This window comes from Dreissena polymorpha, chromosome 9 (assembly GCF_020536995.1).
Source record: "Dreissena polymorpha isolate Duluth1 chromosome 9, UMN_Dpol_1.0, whole genome shotgun sequence".
NCBI classification, from domain to species: Eukaryota; Metazoa; Mollusca; class Bivalvia; order Myida; family Dreissenidae; genus Dreissena; species Dreissena polymorpha.
Genome location: NC_068363.1, coordinates 81,483,373 through 81,509,095, shown reverse-complemented (window position 1 = coordinate 81,509,095; position 25,723 = coordinate 81,483,373). Strand labels below are relative to the sequence as shown.

Genomic DNA, 25,723 nt, shown 5'->3' with positions numbered 1-25,723 from the left:
CACTGTTTTACTGCATGAAACAATTTTATCTCTAATGAAAAGGCTCAATAGATAAAACAGTTTTACAATCAATTTTCGACATAAATACAGTTTGTGCGTTCACCTTTTATTTTCAGAGAATTACCAGCGCAAAAGCGTTTATACTAAAGGCTATATTCTCATAGTTAGTACTTACTTGCATTGCATTTCAACCCGCGAGGTTTTGGGTCAATTCGCGGCCAGTGTGTGAAAGTCAGAGTTTATATACAGTTCATCACCGGAGTTCGCAGAAGGGGTTGCGCTCTTTTCATTGAAGGAAAAAATTGGAATCTATGCTATTTTTGTCTGATGGAGTAAATAGTTCGTTTAGTCGCTTTGTCGATATATCAATATTTTAGGCACAGCTGTTGCCTTGGTCGTGTACAGTTGGCGTAAACAAGCCGTCGTTTCAGCAGCAGAATTGTTACCTAACTTTAATGCATTGCATTCCAATCCGCAAGGTATCAAGGTCAGTTTGCGGTCAGTTGCAGAAATCTTTATATAAACGCCGTCTCGTAAACTGTGTGCACTTGAAGTCTGTTTTGATCAGAAAGATACTAAATAAAGATATTCGGCGATATTATTGTGGTATGTCAATCATCGATTTTTAGTATGTTTTCAACATTTGCATGTTAAGGACCAATTTTGATAAAATTAATTAGAAATATTTATCCATTTAGACCAGTTTATTAAGCATGAGCACAATAATTCACTATACTTATGCAATTAAATAAGATACGAGTATTGCCGACTGACCTATATGCACTCGTTTATTTTCATGTTTCTTGTGTTTTTCTATTCTGTAAATATATATATCTGAGTAATAATATCACATAAAGCAAAATTACATAAGCCACGAAATCTGGCGCAACACCCCGTAATTGATTTGCTTGTGATGTAGCTAAGAACTGCGCAGAAAAAAGGCATCCGCTACTTTTTATCTCATAGAGATAACTTTTGATCGTTCATAAACATCGACCACAATCAACGCCGTATATCTTTTTTAAAGATATTTCTTGTTATTTATTTTCATCAATTATCTTATTGTTTATTTTGAATTTGTATATGGTGTCAAAAATCAAAAGTTTTGTAAAGGGAATTTTCATCATGAAATTATATTCTTTGTGAGATAGGTTTGCGATATTCCAACAATATTAATTTAATGTGATGGTGATTGCAAATTGTCTTTATATTCAGTTCTCATTACCATGTTCATCATACTTTCTATGCTTTCACAAGGTCCAAAAAGAGCCATGTTGTTGTTATTTTGTCTAAGTTATCTCTATGAAATAAATAGGATGACAAAAAGTGCACACAAAGCTCGACCGCACACGTGCGTTATGACACACTCTTTATAAATTTGAATAGCGTTTGTTCATTTCAAACTTGCGATTAATTTTGAAAAATGAATTGCGTCTTAAAGTATGCAACAGAGAACAACTTCAGTGCCTTCAGCGCTTTGATTGGTTCTCTGCGCCGAGTAAGTCAAGTGGTATCCCCCGATCGTATAGTCCACGAATAAGAGCATCACGTAACACATCATCAGTGTAATTAACAATGTGTTTACAATGAGCACACTCCAAAGTGCTCGAATTTATGTTTAGTAATTGAGGTATACATCTTATTTGAATATTCCTTTTTCAAGTTGATAAAATAAAAAATGGCCGCTGATGAAGACCGTGAGGTCGAAAGCTTCGGCAAAAAATAAATACAGCGTTTTTGTTTAAATACAACAAGGCTAATAGAGACTTCCAAAAGGATTTACATTGAAATGGAAGATGGATCTTCACACAAATGAAGAGGAAAATGGTCGCGTTGCTAAAGTCCTGCATAGAACATCACTCCACTTAATGTCGGAGGGTATTGCTGTTTGTGACCGGGTTTTGCGTGAGGTTATCAACTTGAAAAAGGAATATTCAAATAAGATGTCTACCTCAATTACAAAACATAATTTCGAAAAGCTACAGAAAGAACTGGAACAATTTTCACTTGAAACACAAATTGAACTTTTAAGAACAAAGAAAAAGAAATTGAGCGTCCTTAAAAAAGACAACACACATTCTAAAAACAGTTTAATACTTGAAGATAAGAATGTCGCTACTGACAAACCGGAAGTGCAGTGTTACCACACCGGAAAAGGTTGAATGACTGCAGAAAGCGTCCATATCGGCGCAGAGGAACCGGAAGTGGGATCTATTGGTTCAGAAAGACTTTCCATGCCTACAAAAAACATGCATGTGTTGTTAGACAAGCCGGAAGTGCAACGCCGCTATACAGCAAACGGTTCAACGTCTAAAATTTGTGTTATCGTCACTGAGGGACCGTCGGTCCAACCGGATGTAGTGACTAACCTGACTAAGAAGCAACTTACTGCCTCACAAATAAGAGTTCTATCTAAGGGATTGAAATTTGTTCCAACAAGAAGAGTCGTTGACAAAGGCAAGTTGTTGACGGACCTCACTGCATGGGAACGTCGCATGCGTCTCAGAGAATATTTCTACTCTGAAGAGAGAGACGGACATCCTAATCAAGAGAAACCATACAGGAAGAAGACGCCGTCAACATGGACTCCAAAAGCAGGCCGCGATAAATGGTTGGATGCGTATATCAAGGCTGTAAAGGATGACATCATCAAGAGTCTCAAAAGAAGGTTTAAGCTCAATATGAGTAAATCTGAAGAATACGCTCTGAAAGAACTTCTTAACGACGATGAAATTGTCATTCGGCCTGCTGATAAAGGTTCTGGTATAGTCGTAATGGATAGCACAGATTACATACATAAATTAAAAGGTGAAATTTCCGATAGCGACACATATGCGGAAGTTACCGACGACAAAACAAAATCAGTGCAAAACAAGGTAAAAAAGGTGGTAGACAACCTGTACAAAAGAGGTTCCATAGACAGTGATCTCCGACAATACATGACAGGGAACGATGGCACTTCCGGTAAGCTTCAAGGGAACCCGAAGTTACATAAGACAGGAATGCCGTTACGCACCATTGTGAATGGTAGAAGCCACCCGACAGAGAAAATGGCGGAAATTGTTGAGGACCAGTTGCGAAGCCATGTGACGTCACTTCCGTCGTTTGTAAGAGACACTATGGACTTCTTAAACAAAATACAAAAATTAAAACAACCTCTTCCGGAAGGTACGCTAATATTCTGTTTAGATGTGAAGGCCCTGTATCCAAGTGTCCCGAGAGATGAGGCCCGTGCTGCTGCTATAGACGCTTTAAACAGGCGAACGGACCGGAAATTCCTACAGAGGACGTCATCGTGATGATGAACATTGTGTTGGAAAACAACACCTTCTCATTCAAGGACGAACACTTTATACAGACAGAAGGGACGGCTATTGGCTCACGCCTCGGGCTGAACTATGCATTAACCTACATGGGTGCTTGGGAAGAGGAACTGTTCCGGCGGTCAGAAAAGCAACCACTCGCATACTTCCGGTTTGTGGATGATGTGTGGGGCTTATGGACGCACGGTATCGAGGAACTTAAAACTTTCCACACACAAGGAAATGGAATCAACCCTCGCATTATACTCGAGCTCCGCTATTCTTCAGAAAAACTAGAGTTCCTGGACACGGTGACATCAATACGGAACGGGCGCCTTCAAACCGACCTATATACTAAGCCTACCGATAAAAACCTGTACCTACACAGGGATTCTTCGCATCCGGAGTCTACAAAAAAAGCAATACCATATGGTCTGGGTGTGCGTGCGAAAAGAATCTGTTCAGATGAGGTTGCCTACCGGAAGCACAGACAGGCGGTGAAAACACAGCTCGTGAACCGTGGATATGACGGGGCGTTTGTAGAGACCGAATTGATAAAGGTCGACAATAAAAAGAGAGAGGACCTTTTGCGCGAAAAGACAAACTCGGAGCATAATACAAGGATTCCGCTGGTGATAACGTTTTCGCGCGCACTACCCAACATCGGCCGTATCATCCGTAGACACCTACACACGCTGCACACGTCTGATAGAATGAAGGAAGTGTTCTCTGAGCCCCCATTAGTAGCCTTCAGACGGGATTGCAACCTGCAAGACATCCTAGTGCACAAAAAACACAATAGGATGTTCTTCCGAAAACCCAATATGAGCGGGCCCTGTGGGGCGCAGAGATGCGCCATTTGCCCGTACATAATGAAGGCGGAATATTTCACAGATCCCAGCGGCAGGAAGTACAGCGTCAGAAACAATGTTGATTGCAAATCATCCAATGTTGTGTACGCGGTCAACTGTCGTCGCTGTCGCAGGTTCTAGTATGTGGGAGAGACCGGCGGAACTCTGTACCAGCGACATCTATATAATCAGTCGCGTATTCGCACACAGCACAGTGACCCGGTAGCTGAACATTTCTACACCGACGGACATTTCATGGATGATTTCCAAATAATGGGACTCGAAAAACTCAGCGAGTCGGACGAGTACCGCAAAACCATGGAGCAATTGTGGAAGTCAAAACTAAGGACATACCGACCATATGGCATCAACGTGCAAGAATAAACGTTAATAAAAGGGCGCGTAAACAACGTTGACGCCGAAAATGCACGACGTCATTTCCGTTCATAATAAAACATCTGAAAATAAAAAATGGCCGCTGATGAAGACCGTGAGGTCAAAGCTTCGGCATAAAATAAATACAGCGTTTTTGTTTAAATACAACAAGGCTAATAGAGACTTTGTTATATATATATATATATATATATATATATATATATATATATATATTGTGTACAGCTCTCTCTCTAGTTTATATATATATATATATATATCGAGGGGTTAAAGCCAGAACGTGATAAGTGCACTTTTTATCAAAAATCACTTTTTTGCACTTTCATAGAGTTATTCCAACGCTCTACAATATGCACTTTTCCCTGGAATCACATATTGAATACAACATAGTTTATCCGAAAGAACCAAGGTGCACTAAGTGCTTATCGACAAATCTGGTGTATGCCAGAATGCTTCAAGTGCACTTAAGTCATTTTGGCACAATAAGTTTTCATACATATTGAGAGGAAAAACATGTGCCAAAAGGATTTACGTGCACTTAAATCATTTAAACATAAGCCATGTGTGCATATATTTTAAGGTAAAAACAAAATATGAAGCCCTTTCCTTGTTAAGGAATTATTGCATCTTGTTTATTTAAACAGGAATACACAAACTATTGTGCTAATTTGTAATTAGATCGGGAGAATATGCCTTCATTGGTGCTTATCTAAAAGACATTATTCTCCCACTAAGATGGTAAATTAAGATTTGATCTAGAGGCTGTTTTACCGATTCCATGTTCTCGTGTGAGCCAAGTTTATTATAAAAGAAAAAGAAAAAGTTTCAATATTTTTTTATTGTTTACAAAACACAAGTTTGACATGTTTATTGTGGAACGAAACTGAAGGAAAATGCGGCTGTGAAATGGGAAACTGTCTTTTGACTTACATGAAATCCCTTCCCATCACAGTAAAGAATGTCTGTTTTTATTCTGACTGTTGTAGTGGTCAAAATCGAAATTAGGTTATTACTGTTGCATTGAAAAATGTAAAAACATAGACACCATTGAACAAAGGTATTTAGAAAGTGGACATACTTAGATGGAGTGTGGTATAGTACCTGCTTACATTGAATGAGCAAAGAAATTTACATTGGTATATTTACTAATGGGGAACCAATTGTGAGGATTACACCAAAGAGAACTGCGTATGTTGTAGTGCCTATGAAAAACTATGACGCTTTTTATATCAAGCATGTAGCTTAAACTGTAATGCCGCCAAATGTTGTAAATGTAAGTGGACAAAAGGTTATATGGACAAAAATAAAATTGATAAAACTACAATTGTGATCAGGGTGTGTGTTTTTTAAGTGCAGTTTTGATGACACCAGTTTTCAGTGTAGTAAACTCATATCCTCTATAAAATCAAATCAAATCCTCTATCAAAGGACCTTCTATAAAATGTGACATACAACCCTTGTAGATTCCAAACTTCCAATTACAGCAACAAAGAAGAAAGACCTGCCATCACTTTGCTCTGAAGGGATAATTCCTTCAGAATATCACCAGTATTTCAAGATTATTCCAGACCCAGATACAATAGAAGATAGATAAGATGCAGATGTGGAATAGAATATCTGAATCTTAACTTTCTTCCATTGTTAAGGTTGGAGACACATTTGCATGTCCTGTTCAAATCTAGAATGCAAAAGAAAATAAGTATGTACTTCTACAAAAAGAATTACCATTATAATTATTAAAATAAACTTGTTTTAAGTGCACATGTTTCGTTTAGTCTCGTAAAATAGATGCATAGCACAAGGCTGTTATGCTTTAATTGCACTAAGTCCTGTATGGCATAGGAAAAGCAGCGTTCAATTTTTATGCAAAATAGCACCAAGTGCACTTAACACAGTTGTACTCTGAAAATATATATGTTTTACGTTTATGCCAGAATGAAGTAAGTGCTATTTTGAATACAAAAGCATTAAAATATTGTATGCAATCATATAATATGTTTACAATGTCATAACAATACTATTACCTATATTATAACCAAATATTACGCTGATATTCATATTCATTTAAAAGTTGTAGTCTGTCAAACCTTAATTTTGCGTTTTTCTCCACTATTTGAAAAAAGGAGTTATCACGTTCTGGCTTTAACCCCTCGATATATATATATATATATATATATTTATATATATATATATATATATATATATATATATATATATATATATATATATATCCCAACTGTTTTTTTCTTATTTTAGATTTATTGTAAAGATTATAGTATGTTTGATTATTTTATTATTAAATTGTCATTGATTGGTTTCTGTGCTTCTTAAAATATATTAATTGGGATTAAACCCGATTTTAAAACCTGATGTTCTAAACAATACAGACAAAGCATCCATCTTCTGCTGATAATTTCGACATTATCTTTTGTTTGCAAGGAGAATCCGGGAGGATATTTCATTGGTTAGTTTCGCCCATGTGGTAATTTAATTCACAACAACTACTGAAGATTTATAATAAGCTAAATGTAAATAGCGTCTAAAAATGGATGCTCATTATTGGTTGAAATAACTTAACCAGGGTGTTTAGAACTTTGATATTGTGTCGACAATGTTATTGCAATTAGTTTGATTGATTAACATGTTATTTTCGTGAATATAAAACAATAATTTTCTTCATTATTTCTTCAAGTTGTCGAAATATGTGACGTTGCAGCTTTAATGTTTGTACATAAACATTCAGTTTGTTTATAACAAGGGAGACAAACAGCTAAACAAAGTGTTTGCGCTTACTGAGCATACCACAGCAGGTATATATTACCAATACGGAAGTGCGAATCTTAGTACACGATGTGGTATACGCGAATTCATTATCTGTACATTGTGTGCGTATTTCCAAGTTTATGAGGACCTTTACGAGGTACAGGCTACACCCTGAGTGTACCGCAGCACTCCTAACTAATAACTTAATAGACTCACGAAAGTTGTGACGAATTTTGAATTAAAGCTGAAATTTCAATGTTATTTATTGATGCTGAAAGATTTTGCATTTTGGTGTGGTCTTGTGTTGTGGGGGCGGAAAGCCGGAGTACCCGGAGGAAACCCCACCTGTCCGGTATGGTGACCACCAACCAAAATCACATGCTTATGGGAACAGGAATTGAACCCGAGTCGCCTAGGTGAGAAGCGAGTTTACCAACCACTGCTCTAGCCGGACAGCCTTATTTGTCTGTATGTGTGATCGAATATTTAAATAAGATCGTTTACCGACACGGATAACGTGACAACTAAACGTAAGTTAATATCTAATCTAACCACTACCCCTACCCCTACTTGATTTGATACTGAATATTGCTTTATATATAATCTAACTACTAAGTAGTACTACTTGTGTTGATGATACTGCTTTAACTGCTAGTATGTTAATAGTATAGCAACTGCGGCTGTTGCTAGCTTCTGCTACAACTAAATGATGATATTGTACAATTTTGAAAATGTGACGATGTACATGCCTCCAAGAAGTGTTATACCTTTCCCTAACAAGCTTGCAATTATAAACAACTGATAGAAAGGATTATTACACTTTGTATAGCAAACGCCTGTACTGTTCATCCCACGATTACAGGTAGAGACTAGAGGGTAGAAGCAGGAAATGGAATTCGTACATGCCTTTCTGGGCTAGACGTAAAGGTATTTATAGATTGTTTTTATGTATTTACATGTATTACTTTTCCATATGGACTCCACAGACGAATTTTAGACAATAGTATTTTATGGTACGCATCTTCTGTCTTCTGTTGACTATTGGTATACCGGCTGTTTCATTGAAATGATGTGGGCTTAAATTATATGATCAGTATGCGGTGTGCTTGCCATATAATATGCTGCGTGTTTGTAATGGAATTGTGTGTGTTTGTGATGATATGTTGAGTGTTTGCCATAGTACTTTGTGTTGCATAGTCTGCTGTGTGTTTGTGATGGAATTCTGTGTGTTTTTGATGATACACTGCGTGTTTGTGAATGGAATTCTGTGGGTTTGTGATGATATGTTGTGTGTTTGCCATAGTCTGCTGTGTGTTGCCATGGTCTGCTGTGCGTTTGTCATAGAATGCTGTATGTGTCGTGGTATGCGGTGAGTTTGTAATGGTATGCTGTGTGTTTGTTGTACTATCCTCTGGGTTTATCTAACATAATCCTTTTCATTCACTATGAAGTAAGTTTGCGTTTATTTTCATTCGGAACGCTCGGTTCTTGTTAAAGATCTAATGGTAACGGACATAAGTAAGTCCGTATTTCCGTCCGTCCAAATTTCCGTCGGTCCGTGCGTCTGCCAGTTTGTCTGTGTGTCTTTCTGTCTGTTTGTGTGTCTGTCCGCCTATTTGTCTGTCTGTCGGTGTGTCGTCTGTCTCTCTGTTCCTCCGTCCGTATTTCTGTCTGGCCATCCGTTTGCCTGTTTGCCCGTGTGTCTTTCTGTTTTTCTGTCTGGCTGTCCGTCAATCTGTCTGTTTGCGGTCTGTTTGTGTGTCCATCTGTCTCTCTGTTCCTCCGTCCGTGTGTCGGTCCGACCGTGTGCCCTTATATCCGTCTGTCAATGCATCTTTCTTTTTAGCTGTGTGTCTGTTTTTCAGGCTGTCCGAACCTCCGTATATTTTTACGCCTGTATGTCCATTTGTCTGTCCATCCGTGTTTCTCATTTCCGTCCGTCCGTTCGTCTGTCTGTCGGTCAGTCCCTCCCTACGCACGAGAGTTTGTTTAATAGAAAATAAGCAGAATGTGTAAGATATAACTGTTTAGAAAAACTCTTTAATAATGTAAATGTCCAACGGCATTGAAAGTAATTACCAATTATTTTAGCTGTTTTCAGTGTTAATGACAATAAAATTAAATTTAAAGTTTCATATCAATTTTTCTGTTTATACCACATAATATATTGTACGTTAAAGATTTGGATGATATTTATATTTGATGCCCATAATTGAAAGTGATATTAATTAAAGTTTTGAAAGTGATATTAATTAAAGTTGTGGTCAGATAAATTTGAGTGATTTTTTTCAGTTGACTCTGCATCAAGAGTCATGTTGACATTCTTACTGTACTGTATATTCATCTGTGGTAAAGTTTTTCTTTTATCACAAGTAGAAGTGGTATTTGCTGTTGTTTGAGTTGAATAAGTAGAAGAATTGAAAGTAGAACTAACATTAGTAGAAGTAGTAGCAAAAGAAGCAGTAGTAGTTGTATAAGCAGCAGAAGAATCAATAGTATCAGAAGTAGCAGTAGAAACAATAAATATATTGTAGTAACAGTAAAAGCAGTAGTGCCGTATATCCTTAGGATCACACAGACAGACAAATGGATGGAAAAACAGACAGACACGGGGAGTGACGGAAATAAGGACACACAGATGGACAAATGGATGGAAAAACAGACTGACACGCGGAGTGATGGAAATAAGGACACACAGATGGAAAAACGCACTGACATATGGATGGAAAGTGGTACAAACAGACTGTGAAACAGAGAGACAGACAAGAAAAACACAGACAGACAGACATAAACCCGCAGGATAATACACCATACAGTGCCAAGCATACAATGACAAACACACATCATACCATGACAAACACATGCCATACCATGGCAAACACATAGCATACCATGACAAACACACAGAATACCATCACAAACACAGAGCATACCATGACAAACACACATCATACCATGACAGACACATGTCATACCATGGTAAAACACATGACATACCATGACAAACACATGACAAAACACGACAAACACATGGCATACCATGACAAACACACAATACCATTACAAACGCACACCATACCATGACAAATACACATAATACCATTACAAACACACAGCATACCATGACAAACACACAGCATACCATGACAGACACATGGCATACCATGGCAAACCATGACATAACACGACAAACACATGGCATACCTTGACAAACACACAGAATACCATGACAAAGATACGACATACCATGACAAACACATGGCATATCATGGCAAACACACAGCATATCATGACAAACACACAGCATACCATGACAAAAACATGGCATATCATGACAAACACACAACATACCATGGCAAACACACAGCATACCATGACAAACAATAAAATACCAAGACAAACACACAGCATAACACGACAAACACACAGCATACCATGACAATCACACAGCAGACTTTGGCAAACACAACATATCATCGCAAACACAGAGTATATCATCACAAACACACAGCATACCATCACAAACACAGTTATACCAAAACAAACACACAGTATACCACAACAAACACACAGCATTATGCATACTAGCGCAATTACACAGCATACAATTATAAGCACATATTGTATGATTCTAACGCACATCATTTCAATGAAACAGCCAAAATATATCAATAGTCAAAAGAAGACAGAAAAGGCGGTCCATAGCATTCTTTCAACTTCTATTGTGAAGTAACCTGCTGTTATTACAAAACTGTCTATCATCTATCTTGTTTGACCACAATTAATAACATGTGCATAATAAACATATTATGCTTCATGATAAATGATGTTTTAAGTTATCAATGCACATGTATTATAAAATTGATCTTATTCAAAAGGTTTATCTGGACAATACATGTATTTAGACCGAGTTTGAATCTGGGTCATGCACATTTAAAAAGAAGGTCACCACGTCAAATCTGAGAAAAATCTAGTTACCTCTCTAGACGCCACGTTTATTAGTTAATCATGACAAAACTTGGTCAGAATGTTTATCTTGACAATATCTAGGTCAAGTTCAAATGTGCGTAACGTGTATTCAAAATCTAGGTAACCAAATCAAATCTTAGATAAACCATGTATACCACTCTAGAGGCGGCATGTATGCCTACATATTACCTCGGGGAATCTGGGTTATGTGGTAAAAAAAACTAGATCAGCAGATCAAATCGTATGAAAACCTAGTTTAAATTTTAGAGACCACATTTATGTCTCAATCTTGATGAAACTTGATTAGAATTTTTATCTCGACAATATCTGAAACAAGTAAGAATCTGAGTCTTGTTTGTCCAAAAGCTAAGTCACCAGGTAATCTTAGAAAAACCTTGTTTCCTGTCAAGAAGCCATATTTATGACTCAATCTTGATAAAACTTATTAAGAGTTGTTATCTTAACAATATCTAGGCTGTGTTGGGATCTTGGTCATGTGCGTTACAAAACAAGGTCACAAGGTCAAATCTTAGAATAAAACTTGTTACCACTCTAGAGGTTACTTGTATGAATCAATGTTGATGAAACATTGTTAGAAAGTTTATCTTGACAATATCTAGGCTAAGATTGTATTGGGATCACGAATGTCTAGAAACTTGGTCACCACTTTTAATTATATAAAAATTCTTACCACTTTAGAAGCAAAATGTATTATGAAACTTTTTCAGAATGTTATGTTGACCATGTTAAGGAAACCATTTAATCTGGGTCTATTGGGGTAAAACAACTAGAGCACCAAGTCCAGTCTTGAGCAATTGGCAACCTTTTACCCAGGTGAATGCGCAAGGTCAATCATGGTCCTCATTTTGTTGATTGGAAGCATACACATGTGAGTTGATGACAATGTACTGCTTCGCAATTGTATTTAATAAATAGTTTTTGTTCACATCAATAACATGAATATGATATGAAAAAGGGACTTGTTAACAGATTGCCGAGATTGGTGAATTAACTTCAAACTCTTTGTCACAGAGCCATACAATACATGTTTACCCAATTGAAAGAAATACCACTTCTGAAATAGAAAAATTAGTAAGATGCATATTTATTTATGAGTAATGCTCATTTGAAATTGATACAATAATAAAGTATAAAAGTTAAAGGATCAAATAATGTGGAGTACTTCTGTTGTTTTTTCGTTAAATTGTGTGTCATCAGATGAAGCACGCGTTAATTGTCAGGATGGTTGAAAGGTCAAAAAGATATAATTTTGAACCCAAATCCCTGTTGAGGCCAAAAGTTATTTTAAGCTCACTGAGCACAAGCTTTGAAATAACGTGGTGTCCGTTGTTTGTCCGTCCATAAATTTTTTTCTTCAACTTCTTTCCATGAACTTCTGGGCAAGTGACCCCCTCTCAAAGTTTTTCAAATCATTCTAGTCCATTGCATATGGTGATCACTGGACCTTAAAATAGATTTAAGCAAGAGCTCCACGGTTGGAGACAAATGCCCCCCCCCCCCCCCCCCAACACTCCAAACAGGGCCTTGGCACAGACATGTTTTCAACAAAACAGACCACAAAAGTTAATCTCATCATATTAGTGTGACTTAGCCACTTAAATAAGTTTTTAGTTGACACAGAATTATGTGCTTCAGTTAAATCATCATTATAGTAAATGGGTTGAATATATTATAGTATGATAACTATGGTTCACCTACTGTTCAAGGCTAACGCACATGTAAAGTGTCAAGCCAATCGGTCAATTTGTTGAAGAGTTATTGATCAGAAACGATTTACAAACTTATTGTGACAGTGACGTTTGACCTTATAGTGACCCCAATTTCAATAGGGGTCATCTTCTGTCAAAAGCCGATGAATATGTGAAGCATCCAGCTAATGGTTATTGATCGGAAACAATTTTCATACTAATTGTGACAGTGACTTTGACCTATTACCTAGTGACCCCAATTTCAATACGGGTCATTGACTGTCTAAGGCCAATGCACATGTGAATTATCAAGCCTATCAGTCAACTTGTTCACAAGTTATAAATAGGAAACAATTTTCACACTTATTGTGACCTTGACCTTTGACCTAGTGACCCCGATGTCAATTGGGGTCATCCACAGTCCAAGGCCGATGCATATGTTGACCAGTTATTGATCTGAAACGAACTGGTATACTGACCAACAGAAATCCAGCAAAACAATATACCCTTTCTTCCTCAAAGGGCGGCATAAATAAAAAATTTAACAATGACAAAATTCTGAAACCTCAAGGATCAGAGCTTCAATAATTGGTGTGTAAAATTGTCTTACATATATGTATAGAGTAAAATTCTGTGTATCTAAAACCACTGGGCAGAAAGGTTTGGTATTTGGTATGTAGCATTGTATGGTGTTCCTCATCCAAGTTTGTTCAAATCATGCCCTTGGTCAAAACTTGCCACACCCAAGGGACACAAGATTTATGTAGACTTATATTACAAGAAACCATCAGAGACTGGTGATGCTCCCCAAAGTTTTTTTTGTCACAATATTTCACTATATATTCAGATAAAAGGAAACGTCTTGAGGGCACAGTAGTTGCCCGTCTGTAGATCTGCCGTGGAATCATATGGAATTCTATGGAAATCGTTAGATGGAATTCCGTGGAGTATTGGCACTAACTTTCCATCCGATTCCATGCAATCAATGGAAAAGTGAAAAAAAAAACAGAAGGGGGACTTGATATGGGATGGAATTCCATAAAATGCCGTGGAATTCCATAGAATTCCGTTGCATTCCATATAATGCCGTGGAATTCCATAGAATGCCGTGGAATTCCATAGAATGCCATGGAATTCCATAGAATGTCATGGAATTCCATAGAACGCAGTGGAATTCCATAGAACGCTGTGGAATTCCATAGAATGCCGTGGAATTCCATAGAATGCCGTGGAATTCCGTGAAAAGCTATGGAATTTAATAAAAAGCTGGAATAAAATAGAAAAAAAAACAGATTATAGATCAAAGGCATTTTATTGATTTTGAAAAACAAATGTGAATGTAACTAAAGGTTTCATCATAGAAGTTAAACAAGAACAAGATCTGGCATCAATCATTAACCACACACATGCAGTCACAGTACATATTACAAAAATGAGTGGTTTTACATTTTCATAAAGTACCAACTCTCTTAACCACAGGCATGCATGCACACATTCAAAAACACATCCATAAACATGCACGCATATACAGGTGAGAAAAGAAAAACTTATAAAAGGCACAATATAAAACATAGAAATAGAATTTTACATTTCTCTTATAACAAGTATACTTCCTTTCTCACATATGTTCATAAACACACACAATTACATGCACACACACATCACGCACAATTGTTCTAGAGTTTTTTCTCATAAATTTTAACGTTCAACAACTGTTCCTTATTAATTCTAGAACACTTTCAGTATGATAACAGAAGTTCAGTTCTAGTTGATGTGTTCCAGTACAATTCTAGAAAAGTTCTGAAGGTTAATTTCAAATATTTAAGTCTGAAACCAACTTTCTAGAAAACAAATTCCCATGCAGACAGCCAGTATTCAAGTACTGAGCATAGTTAATAATAATACATAACAAATTAACAACTGTTGTAAATTTGTTATTTATTATACTATGCTCAGTACTGTTGAACACGGACTTAATTCAATTATCCAAGTTTCAAATTCCTAAATTAAAAAAACAACAAATAAATTAAGACAAAAAACAAACACAAAATACATTTCACAAAATAAATAAATGGTCTTTTTTATACTAACCGTAACCAAAATAAAACATGTTACCAGCCACAGACTGCCAGGCTTAACACAGAGGCTAGTTTTTTAAAATGTTTGTCCAAGTCTTCCACTGCCATTTTCCTTTTCTTCTGAGAATATTGAACACCAGTCACTGCCTCCGGGTCCTTTTTGGTATGAGGTACATTGTATACTGCTCGCATGTGCTCTACAGAATAAAAAATCATAAAAATGTCTAAAGCAAAGAGTTATTTACATTCAACTATAACAAGAGATTGCAAAGCAATATGGTCCCCTACCTGTTAAACTTCACTATTTTAAGTTTGTTAAATATATTTGTTGCCATAGCAACCAGAATTCTTGCATTATAAACAACATGAAATGACGTGCAAAATGTCCTTATTGTCATCTGTTCATGTTTCAAGTTTCATGAAAAAATACTTAGAACTTTTAAAGTTATCCCAGGATCCAGAAAAGTGTAACTGACTTGGACCAATATATTGAATTCCAAAAAGACAAAATACTTTCAGGTGGTTAACATTAAATAACTTATCTAACCCAGGGCATGACAATATTTACCATGAATTTGTGGTCCTGTAAGTCCTCTAGGTAAATGCGCTTAAAGAGCCGCTTTGCTGTTGGATTATTTCCCTGCCAAACTCTGCAGTATCTTCCATCAACTGGTCAATGGTAATTAAAGCACATAATGAAAATGTATAGGGAACGTAATTCATGAATTGTTTTAAATATTAAGTTGTTAAATGGTCTTTAGAAAGAGAACTAAAAACGAAGTGAATACATCGCAAAGAACTAAGCATAACTTAATTTGTTGGTATGATTAGTACAAATTTATTATTGCTATAATTAGAATGATGTGTAATTCTATTGGTATGAAAATGCACACTCAGATACCTAAAAACCAATTCCATTGGTTTAATTTTTTATTTACAAGCAAATACGTTGAATTGATATCCCCCGCCAACATGCTTCTGGACACATAAGTATTATATTTGACACTAAAACAAGCATTTTTTAAAGATACAAAGGGCCATAACCCCGTTTTTAACAGATGGTGTATAATTCCATTTGGCGTGCATCATCCTCTTATCCATATATATACTCGAACCAGGTTTCAATGAAATCCGCCAAAGCACTTCCAGGATATGGCCTTGGACACACAAAAAAGCATTTTTTCAAGATACAAAGGGCCATAACTCTGTTATTAACTAATGGTGTACAATGCCATTTGGCATGCATCATCCTCTTATCCATATACATACTCATACCAAGTTTCAGTGAAATCTGCCAAAGCACTTCCAAGATATGGCTACGGACGGATGGAAAGACGGACAGACGGAAGGATGGAAGGACAGACAGACAACGCCAAAACAATATCCCTCCGCCTATGGCGGGGGATAATAATAAACATTAACACCATTAATGAGTATTGAGTGCTCAACATGCACAGTACAAAACTTCCTTAGCCTGCATAACCTTGCATGATAAAATTCCGATACTACATTCAACGTTATTAATTTCTCCTCATAGGTCTTATTACTTCCTTTTTCAACCTGCAAACTCCACTAAGTGAAAATTTGGGTGACAGCTGCTTTTAAACTAATATTTGCCATACTAAAACCTCAAATATCACATACACAGGTCTACAATAATGTCATAAGAAGATTAAATTTAAAGGAATATTTAGAAATAATAAAAATCACAAACCTTCAGTTGTTGTTCTATTCCTAGACAGACTGCTCAAACACTGTATGCATCACTCTTTAGCAATATTTCATGTCACTTTCCAAATGATATAAATACATAAGTATTTTAAGAAAGTGTTTTTAATGGAAAAACTAATGAACTCTTCTGTTTGTTAAATTTCTTTAACTTTATTTTAACAAGTTAAACCAGTACATTGTCCACCATGTTTCATGTTTCAATCTAACAGGTAAACTTTCTGTATTTGAATTCAGCCAATTAGAAAAGGCTGTTATATCTTATAACCAATAGATTTGCAGCAAACATACCCAACATCTGATGTACAACACATGCTTGGCTTATCAGATAGATTGTTATTTGACAACCTGGACTGGCTGAGTTTGATATTGAGAAAAAACAGTGTGTATACCACTTGGACAGGGTTAAGGAATTTAAACTTGTAGAAATTGCTTTGAAAGTAACAACTACTCCTACTTCTGCAGAACTACTACTTTAATTACTACAGCATCAACAACACCACCACCAACAACAACAGCAACAATAACAGCAGCAACAGCAACAGCAGCAACAACAACAGCAGCAACAGCAGCAGCAACAACTGCTACTACAGCAACAACTGCTACTACTGCTTCTTCTATTGCTACTACTATTGCTACAGAAACTGTTAATGCTACTACTTCTACTACTACTTCTACCACTACAACCTCTACTGATATAAAAAACACTACTGCTACTACATCAATTACTACAACAACAACACCTACTACAACAACAACAACTACTGCTATTAATACAGCTACTACATCTACAACTACTACTACTACTGCTGCTGCTGCTGTCGCTACTATGAAGTCTATTTGTCTATTTGTAAGTGTAAGGTGTTCTATATGTGTTCTTATTCCCCATTAGAACTTTTGTAGAACTTACTGGTTCTTAAAGCGTTCTAGATGTGTTCTAGAACTACATTTTAAAACATTTTTAGAAATTTTTGACCATATTTTGTCCTTGAAATGTTCTAAAAAGGTTCTTGAAATTATTGGAACAGTTTCAGTCCTAAGCCATTTTCCATAAATGTACTGGATTTATTTAAAAAAAACTGTTTTGGAACAATTCCAGAACATACGTTTTAGAACACAAATATGGAACAGTTCCAGAACTGTTCCAATTTCTAGAACAAATTTATAATTATCTTTATTGCATTTTCTTTTAAATACAAAATACATGATGCAAATAAATTCATACATGTATTAAACTACAAATACATTTCAGACAACCAGCGAAAATTTTCTAAGTTATTTTCCATTGATTTCCATCCAAGAAAATGTATAAGTTATTTTCCATAATGATTTCCGTTGGAATAAATGGCTAAGTCCAACTTTCCATGGTGTTTTCCATACATTCCGTGGAAATGCATGGAATTTTAGTCACGATTCCGTAGAATTCAATAATATTTTCTATGGAATTCCATAGAAAAGTGCTAATGACTATGGCAGATCTACAGACGGGTGGGGGGACAAGAATTTTTTTATAGAAAATTTCAAAGGGCCATAACTCAGTGAAAAATCATCCGACCAGAACCCGCTGATAATATGCACATCTCCTCTTGGTAGTGAAGATTCCCATAAAGTTTCATTAAATTCCGGTCATTAGTTGCTGAGAAATAGCCCGGACAAGAATTGCACTCTATGTATAATAATAATCCCGTCTGTAGATCTGCCATAGTCATTAGCACTTTTCTATGGAATTCCATAGAAAAAATTATGGAATTCTATGGAAATCGATGGAAATCCATGGAATTTGATGGAATTCCATCCACTTGCCAATTTTCCATCTGAAGCTGTTATGGAATTCCACGGAATCTCGACTAAAATTCCATGCATTTCCACGGAATGTATGGAAAACACCATGGAAAGTTGGACTTAGCCATTTTTTTCAACGGAAATCGTTATGGAAAATAACTTATATACATTTTCTTGGATGGAAATCAATGGAAAATAACTTAGAAAATTTTCGCTGGTTGTCTGAAATGTATTTGTAGTTTAATACATGTATGAATTTATTTGCATCATGTATTTTGTATTTAAAAGAAAATGCAATAAAGATAATTATAAATTTGATCTAGAAATTGGAACAGTTCTGGAACTGTTCCATATTTGTGTTCTAAAACGTATGTTCTGGAATTGTTCCAAAACAGTTTTTTAGAATAAATCCAGAACATTTGTGGAAAATGGCTTAGAACTGAAACTGTTCCAACAATTTCAAGAACCTTTTTATAACATTTCAAGGACAAAATATGGTCAAGAAATTTCTAAAAATGTTTTAAAATGTAGTTCTAGAACACATCTAGAACGCTTTAAGAACCAGTAAGTTCTACAAAAGTTCTAATGGGGAATAAGAACACATATAGAACACCTTACACTTACAAATAGCCAAATATACTTCATAGTAGTGACAGCAGCAGCAGCAGTAGTAGTAGTAGTTTTAGATGTAGAAGCTGTGTTAGTAGTAGTAGTTGTTGTTGTTGTAGTAGGTGTTGTTGTTGTAGTAATTGATTTAGTAGCAATAGTGTTTTTTATATCTGTGGAGGTTGTGGTGGTAGTAGTAGTAGTAGAAGTAGTAGCATTAACAGTTTCTGTAGCAATAGTAGTAGCAATAGAAGTAGCAGTAGTAGCAGTTGTTGCAGTAGTAGCAGTTGTTGCTGCTGCTGTTGTTGTTGCTGCTGTTGCTGTTGTTGTTGCTGCTGTTATTGTTGCTGTTGTTGTTGGTGGTGGTGTTGTTGATGCTGTAGTAATTAAAGTAGTAGTTCTGCAGAAGTAGGAGTAGTTGTTACTTTCAAAGCAATTTCTACAAGTTTAAACCCTGTCCAAGTGGTATACATGCTGTTTTTTCTCAATATCAAACTCAGCCAGTCCAGGTTCTCAAATAACAATCTATCTGATAAGGCCAGCATGTGTTGTGCATCAGATGTTGGGTATGTTTGCTGCAAATCTATTGGTTATAAGATATAACAGCCTTTTGCTAATTGGCTGAATTCAAATACAGAAAGTTTACCTGTTAGATTGAAACATGAAACATGGTGGACAATGTGCTGGTATAACTTGTTAAAATAAAGTTAAAGAAATTTAACAAACAGAAGAGTTCATTAGTTTTTCCATTAAAAACACTTTCTTAAAATACTTATGTATTTATATCATTTGGAAAGTGACATGAAATATTGCTAAAAAGTGGTGCATACAGTGTTTGAGCAGTCTGTTTAGGAATAGAACAACAACTGAAGGTTTGTGATTTTTATTATTTCTAAATATTCCTTAAAATTTAATCTTCTTATGACATTATTGTAGATCTTTTTATGTGATATTTGAGGTTTTAGTATGGCAAATATTAGTTTAAAAGCAGCTGTCACCCAAATTTTCACTTAGTGGAGTTTGCAGGTTAAAAAAGGAAGTAATAAGACCTATGTGGAGAAATTAATAACGTTGAATGTAGTATCGGAATTTTATCATGCAAGGTTATGGAACTGAGGCTAAGGAAGTTTTGTACTGTGCATGTTGAGCACTCAATGCTCATTAATGGTGTTAATGTTTATTATTATCCCCCGCCATAGGCGGAGGGATGTTGTTTTGGCGTTGTCTGTCCGTCCTTCCATCCTTCCGTCTGTCCGTCTTTCCATCCGTCCATAGCCATATCTTGGAAGTGCTTTGGCAGTTTCACTGTAACTTGGTATGAATATGTATATGGATAAGAGGATGATGCATGCCAAATGGCATTGTACACCATTAGTTAATAACAGAGTTATGGCCCTTTGTATCTTGAAAAAATACTTTTGTGTGTGTCCAAGGCCATATCCTGGAAGTGCTTTGGCGGATTTCATTGAAACCTGGTTCGAGTAATATATGGATAAGAGGATGATGCACGCCAAATGGAATTGTACACCATCTGTTAAAAACGGGGTTATGGCCCTTTGTATCTTTAAAAAATGCTTGTTTGAGTGTCAAATATAATACTTATGTGTCCAGAAGCATATTGGCGGGGGATATCAATTCAACGTATTTGCTCGTAAATTAAAAATTAAACCAATGAAATTGGTTTTTAGGTATCTGAGTGTGCATTTTCATACCAATAGAATTACACATCATTCTAATTATAGCAATAATAAATTTGTACTAATCATAACCAACAAATTAGGTTATGCTTATTGCTTTGCGATGTATTCACTTCGTTTTTAGTTCTCTTTCTAAAGACCATTTAACAACTTAATATTTAAAACAATTCATGAATTACGTTCCCTATACATTTTCATTATGTGCTTTAATTACCATTGACCAGTTGATGAAAGATACTGCAGAGTTTGGCAGGGAAATAATCCAACAGCAAAGCGGCTCTTTAAGTGCATTTACCTAGAGGACTTACAGGGCCACAAATTCATGGTAAATATTGTCATGCCCTGGGCTAGATAAGTTATTTAATGTTAACCACCTGAAAGTATTTTGTCTTTTTGGAATTCAATATATTGGTCTAAGTCAGTTACACTTTTCTGGATCCTGGGATAACTTTAAAAGTTCTAAGTATTTTTTCATGAAACTTGAAACATGAACAGATGACAATAAGGACATTTTGCAGGTCATTTCATGTTGTTTATAATGCAAGAATTCTGGTTGCTATGGCAACAAATATATTTAACAAACATAAAATAGTGAAGTTTAACAGGTAGGGGACCATATTGCTTTGCAATCTCTTGTTATAGTTTGAATGTAAATAACTCTTTGCTTTAGACATTTTTATGATTTTTTATTCTGTAGAGCACATGTGAGCAGTGTACAATGTACCTCATACCAATGGGAATTTGTTTTCTAGAAAGTTGGTTTCAGACATAAATATTTAAAGTTAACCTTCGGAACTTTTCTAGAATTGTACTGGAACACATCAACTAGAACTGAACTTCTGTTATCATACTAAAAGTGTTCTAGAATTAATAAGGAACAGTTGTTGAACGTTAAAATTTATGAGAAAAAACTCGAGAACAATTGTGCGTGATGTGTGACAGTGCATGTAATTGTGTGTGTTTATGAACATATGTGAGAAAGGAAGTATACTTGTCATAAGAGAAATTTAAAATTCTACTTCTATGTTTTATATTGTGCCTTTTATAAGTTTTTCTTTTCTCACCTGTATATTCGTGCATGTTTATGGATGTGTTTTTGAATGTGTGCATGCATGCCTGTGGTTAAGAGAGTTGGTACTTTATGAAAATGTAAAACCACTCATTTTTGTAATATGTACTGTGACTGCATGTGTGTGGTTAATGATTGATGCCAGATCTTGTTCTTGTTTAACTTCTATGATGAAACCTTTAGTTACATTCACATTTGTTTTTCAAAATCAATGAAATGCCTTTGATCTATAATCTGTTTTTTTCTATTTTATTCCAGCTTTTTATTAAATTCCATAGCTTTTCACAAAATTCCATATAATTCTATGGAATTCCACGGCATTCTATGGAATTCCACGGCATTCTATGGAATTCCACGGTGTTCTATGGAATTCCACAGCGTTCTATGGTATTCCACGGCATTCTATGGAATTCCACGGCATTCTATGGAATTCCACGGCATTATATGGAATGCCACGGAATTCTATGGAATTTCACGGCATTTTATGGAATTCCATCCCATATCAAGTCCCTCCCTTGTTTTTTTTTCACTTTTCCTTTGATTGCATGGAATCGGATGGAAAGTTAGTGCCAATACTCCACGGAATTCCATCTAACGATTTCCATAGGATTCCATATGATTCCACGGCAGATCTACAGACGGAATTTAGTTAATGGAAAATTTCAAAGGGCCATAACTCTGTGAAAAATCATCCGACCAGAATCCGCTGATAATATGCACATCTCCTCTTGGTAGTGAAGCTTCCCATAAAGTTTCATTGAATTCCGGTCATTAGTTGCTGAGAAATAGCCCGGACAAAAATTGTGCACGGACGGACAGACAGACGCACACACCGACATACGAAGCAGCGACTATATGCTCCCCCTAAAATTTATTTTGGGGGAGCATAATAAATACCATTTAAAAGCTTCTCTGAAGCCTCTATGTTTAGGAGTTTGATTTTTTGCATCTAACATGGTGTCTACAACATTAATTTGTTTAAATTATGTCTCTGGGGTCAAAATTGACCCTTTCCTAGGCGTCACTTGTTTTCCTTACATGTTTATATATGTAAACATTCTTCTCTAAAACTGCAGGGCCTGGGGTCAAAACTAACCACGGCAAGGATTAACATGATCTATATAGATTTATATAAATAATGTTAAAAACAATATTTTCTGAAACAGTCTCTGTCAGGCGTTTAATATGTAGCTAGCGACATCGTATTATGGTCCTCGACCAAGTTTGTTGAAATTATGACCCTGGGATCAAATTCCATCATCAATATTGGTCCCACTCTAGGAGTAAGTGCTATTTAATGTGTTTGCTGTAAAATATTTAATTTGTTCCACTACTGCCTCAGAGCATTTTTAGTCTGTGTCATACAGAGTAAAAAACTTACAAATTACAATATTATAACATTAACATCACAAAATCTTCTAATAACAGATTAGTTTTCAAATGTCTCAGGTGAGCAACCTATTGCCTGTAATTTTCTTAGGTAACATTATTGTCAAGTTGTTATACATAAGCTCTCTAATTCTGTTCAATCTATCGAGTTGTAGATAATAATGTAAAACTTTATGAATTGACTAAAACCTGTGAATAAGTCTCTTTTAAAACACTGAAATGTCATGTACTGGTAAACTACTTTTGTTTTCTTGTATTGAAGGGCAAGATGGCAGATTTAGAAGAATTGGCTTGCAACTGGTCGCTGCTACCTTCAGATGTAGTAGTTCATGTGTTTTCATTTTTACCCATGAAAGAAAGGAACAGCGTGTCGAGGGTGTGCAAAGCTTGGCATCAAGCTTTTGGGCATCCATACCTGTGGCATAGTTTCGATTTCTGGTTCCTTTTGCCTTCCCATGTCCGTTTATTGGAAGGGCTCATCAAGTATGGTCGATATATTAAATCTGTATTCATAGGCGTGAACCAATTGTCACAAGTGAACCGTGAAAATGCATGTGCCCTTATGGATCAACTTTCAAAAATTGGTAAACGAAGGTTGACAAGAATAGAAATCGTGTTCACAGGGGAAAATCCATTGTTTTACTCTGGACAAGAGTTTCTGGATGGTCTTTTTAAATTATTTTCGCCGGTTTCAGAATCAATAGAACCACCATTAAATACATTATCTCATGTAGATCTATGTGGTATAACAGTTCCGATTGATGACAGATTGATTAATATTCTTGCCGATAATCACAAAGGACTGCAATACTTTGACATTCAAAACAAAGTTATTGTGTGCAAGGTGACTCCTGGATGCATTTTGCGGCTTGTAAAAATATGCCGCTATCTTTTAGACCTTAGGCTCTATCATTGCAGCATGTCAGATTATATTCTAGATGCATTTACAAAAGAAAACAGAGAAAAAAATATTGAGCATCTGTCGATAATGTGCAGAAGGGAGGACAAATTTGGCACGGACCTTTCCGCAATGGCGTGGAAGAACTTGGCCTCTGCAAACCCGTCTTTTAGGGTCACGTTAGGGTTTGACCACACATGTCCATTCAATATCATCCCGATAATTATGAAACCAGTGATTCCTGTACGGACTTTGAAGCTTGAGACGTTTGCGGAATGTCATGAAGAGGTAACACTGGCAGCTATGTACTATAGCTCAACCCTAGTAAAATTAGTGTTAAGGACAAGAAATACCATGGTATTGGAAGAGGCGTTGATAAAAGTAGCACAAAGCTGTACCTTATTGAAGGCTTTGTTAGTGTTTTGCGTTGTTAGCGAGGAAACTATTGAAGAAATCTTCCGTTTACACCCAGATATGAAAACCCGTGGTACCTTTATTCTGAAGTCTGTTGTTGAACCTGAGCCTTGGGTGGTTGGAGTGGAGGAAGGGGATTAATTGTGCCATTATCAACATAATTAAAAAACTTTATTTAACTTGTCAGTTTTATTTTTGTTTTGGACTTGTGTTAGATAACAATTATTAAATCTGAAATACTAATAGCTGTTCTTTATTAATTACAATTGATTTTAATGTTTTATTTTCAGACATTTGTGCTTATTTATGCATTTGTGTATTTCCAGAGTCCATATTTATGCTGGGTTTGTTGTTTCTTTGCAATATACATGTATTTCTTTTTTTATTCAATTTTTGAATAAGCCTGTCTAAAATTGATAGGTGGCTACATAAACAATATATTAAGTTCCACACGGGAACAACTAAAACAATAGCGGATTATATTAAATAGTTAAATATGGAATTTATAGAAAAAAATGTAGATGTTACAATAATAAATAACTAAAATACATTCAACAAATAACAATTTGTACATGATAAACAAAACATAATATTGAAAATTGAGAAAAATTATCAGGATGGTAATTCTTTTTACCATCTGCGTATACTATACCATATAGGAAATACAAAAAAACAAGAGGGCCTAAAAGGCCCAAAGTCGCTCACCTGAGATAACAAGATATTATTGGGACAAATCTTCTGACCAAGTTTCATGAAGATGGGAAAATAAATGTGGCCTCTAGAGTGTTAACAAGGTTTTACTATAGCCATATAAGGAAAAATGCCCCGCCCCCTTGCAGCCATGTTTTTCAACCAACCAGCATCATTTTCAAACTCTTCGAAGATATCATCAGAATGAATCTTCTGACCAAGTTTCATGAAGATTGGACAATAAATGTGGCCTCTAGAGTGTTAACAAGATTTTACAAAAGCCATATATAGCCATATAAGGAAAAATGCCCCGCCCCATGGCAGTCATGTTTTTCAAGCAAAGGTTACCATTTTTGAACTCATCCAAGATATCATTGGGACAAAT

The 25,723-nt window shown here is 35.9% G+C and overlaps 2 protein-coding genes across 9 annotated transcripts in view; one reads left to right on the top strand and one right to left on the bottom strand.

The window, feature by feature from the left end:
• Window positions 1-2,198, bottom strand: part of LOC127843978 (nibrin-like) — a 76,430-nt gene extending 74,232 nt beyond the window's left edge. For all 3 annotated transcript variants that reach the window (XM_052373914.1, XM_052373917.1, XM_052373919.1), the window contains exon 1: window positions 2,150-2,198. In XM_052373914.1, coding sequence (XP_052229874.1) covers window positions 2,150-2,183 — 34 coding nt within the window. In that variant the 5' untranslated portion in view covers window positions 2,184-2,198. The remainder of the gene's footprint in view (window positions 1-2,149) is intronic.
• A 5,139-nt stretch (window positions 2,199-7,337) lies between these two features.
• On the top strand, window positions 7,338-24,891 carry LOC127843994 (F-box/LRR-repeat protein 3-like). 6 transcript variants are annotated; one of them, XR_008032500.1, is made up of 3 exons: window positions 7,338-7,725; window positions 8,172-8,236; window positions 23,024-23,058. XR_008032500.1 is itself a non-coding variant. In XM_052373952.1 (3 exons), exon 3 carries the CDS (start codon window positions 23,605-23,607, stop codon window positions 24,787-24,789), a length of 1,185 nt encoding a protein of 394 aa, XP_052229912.1. In that variant the 5' UTR covers window positions 7,338-7,725; window positions 8,172-8,236; window positions 23,599-23,604; the 3' UTR covers window positions 24,790-24,891. The 6 variants fall into 6 exon arrangements, 4 of the variants coding, with proteins under 4 accessions (XP_052229912.1, XP_052229911.1, XP_052229910.1 ...); XR_008032499.1 differs by having other exon boundaries at window positions 7,338-7,839; XM_052373952.1 differs by lacking the exon at window positions 23,024-23,058 and adding an exon at window positions 23,599-24,891.
• Window positions 24,892-25,723: the final 832 nt, after the last annotated feature.

Coding starts and splice junctions, on each gene's coding strand:
- LOC127843994 (XM_052373950.1), top strand. CDS start 9,988: ATGGAAATAAGGACACACAGATGGAAAAACGCACTGACATATGGATGG. Junction 10,042..23,598: donor TGACATATGGATGGAAAGTG/GTACAAACAGAC, acceptor CTTGTATTGAAG/GGCAAGATGGCAGATTTAGA.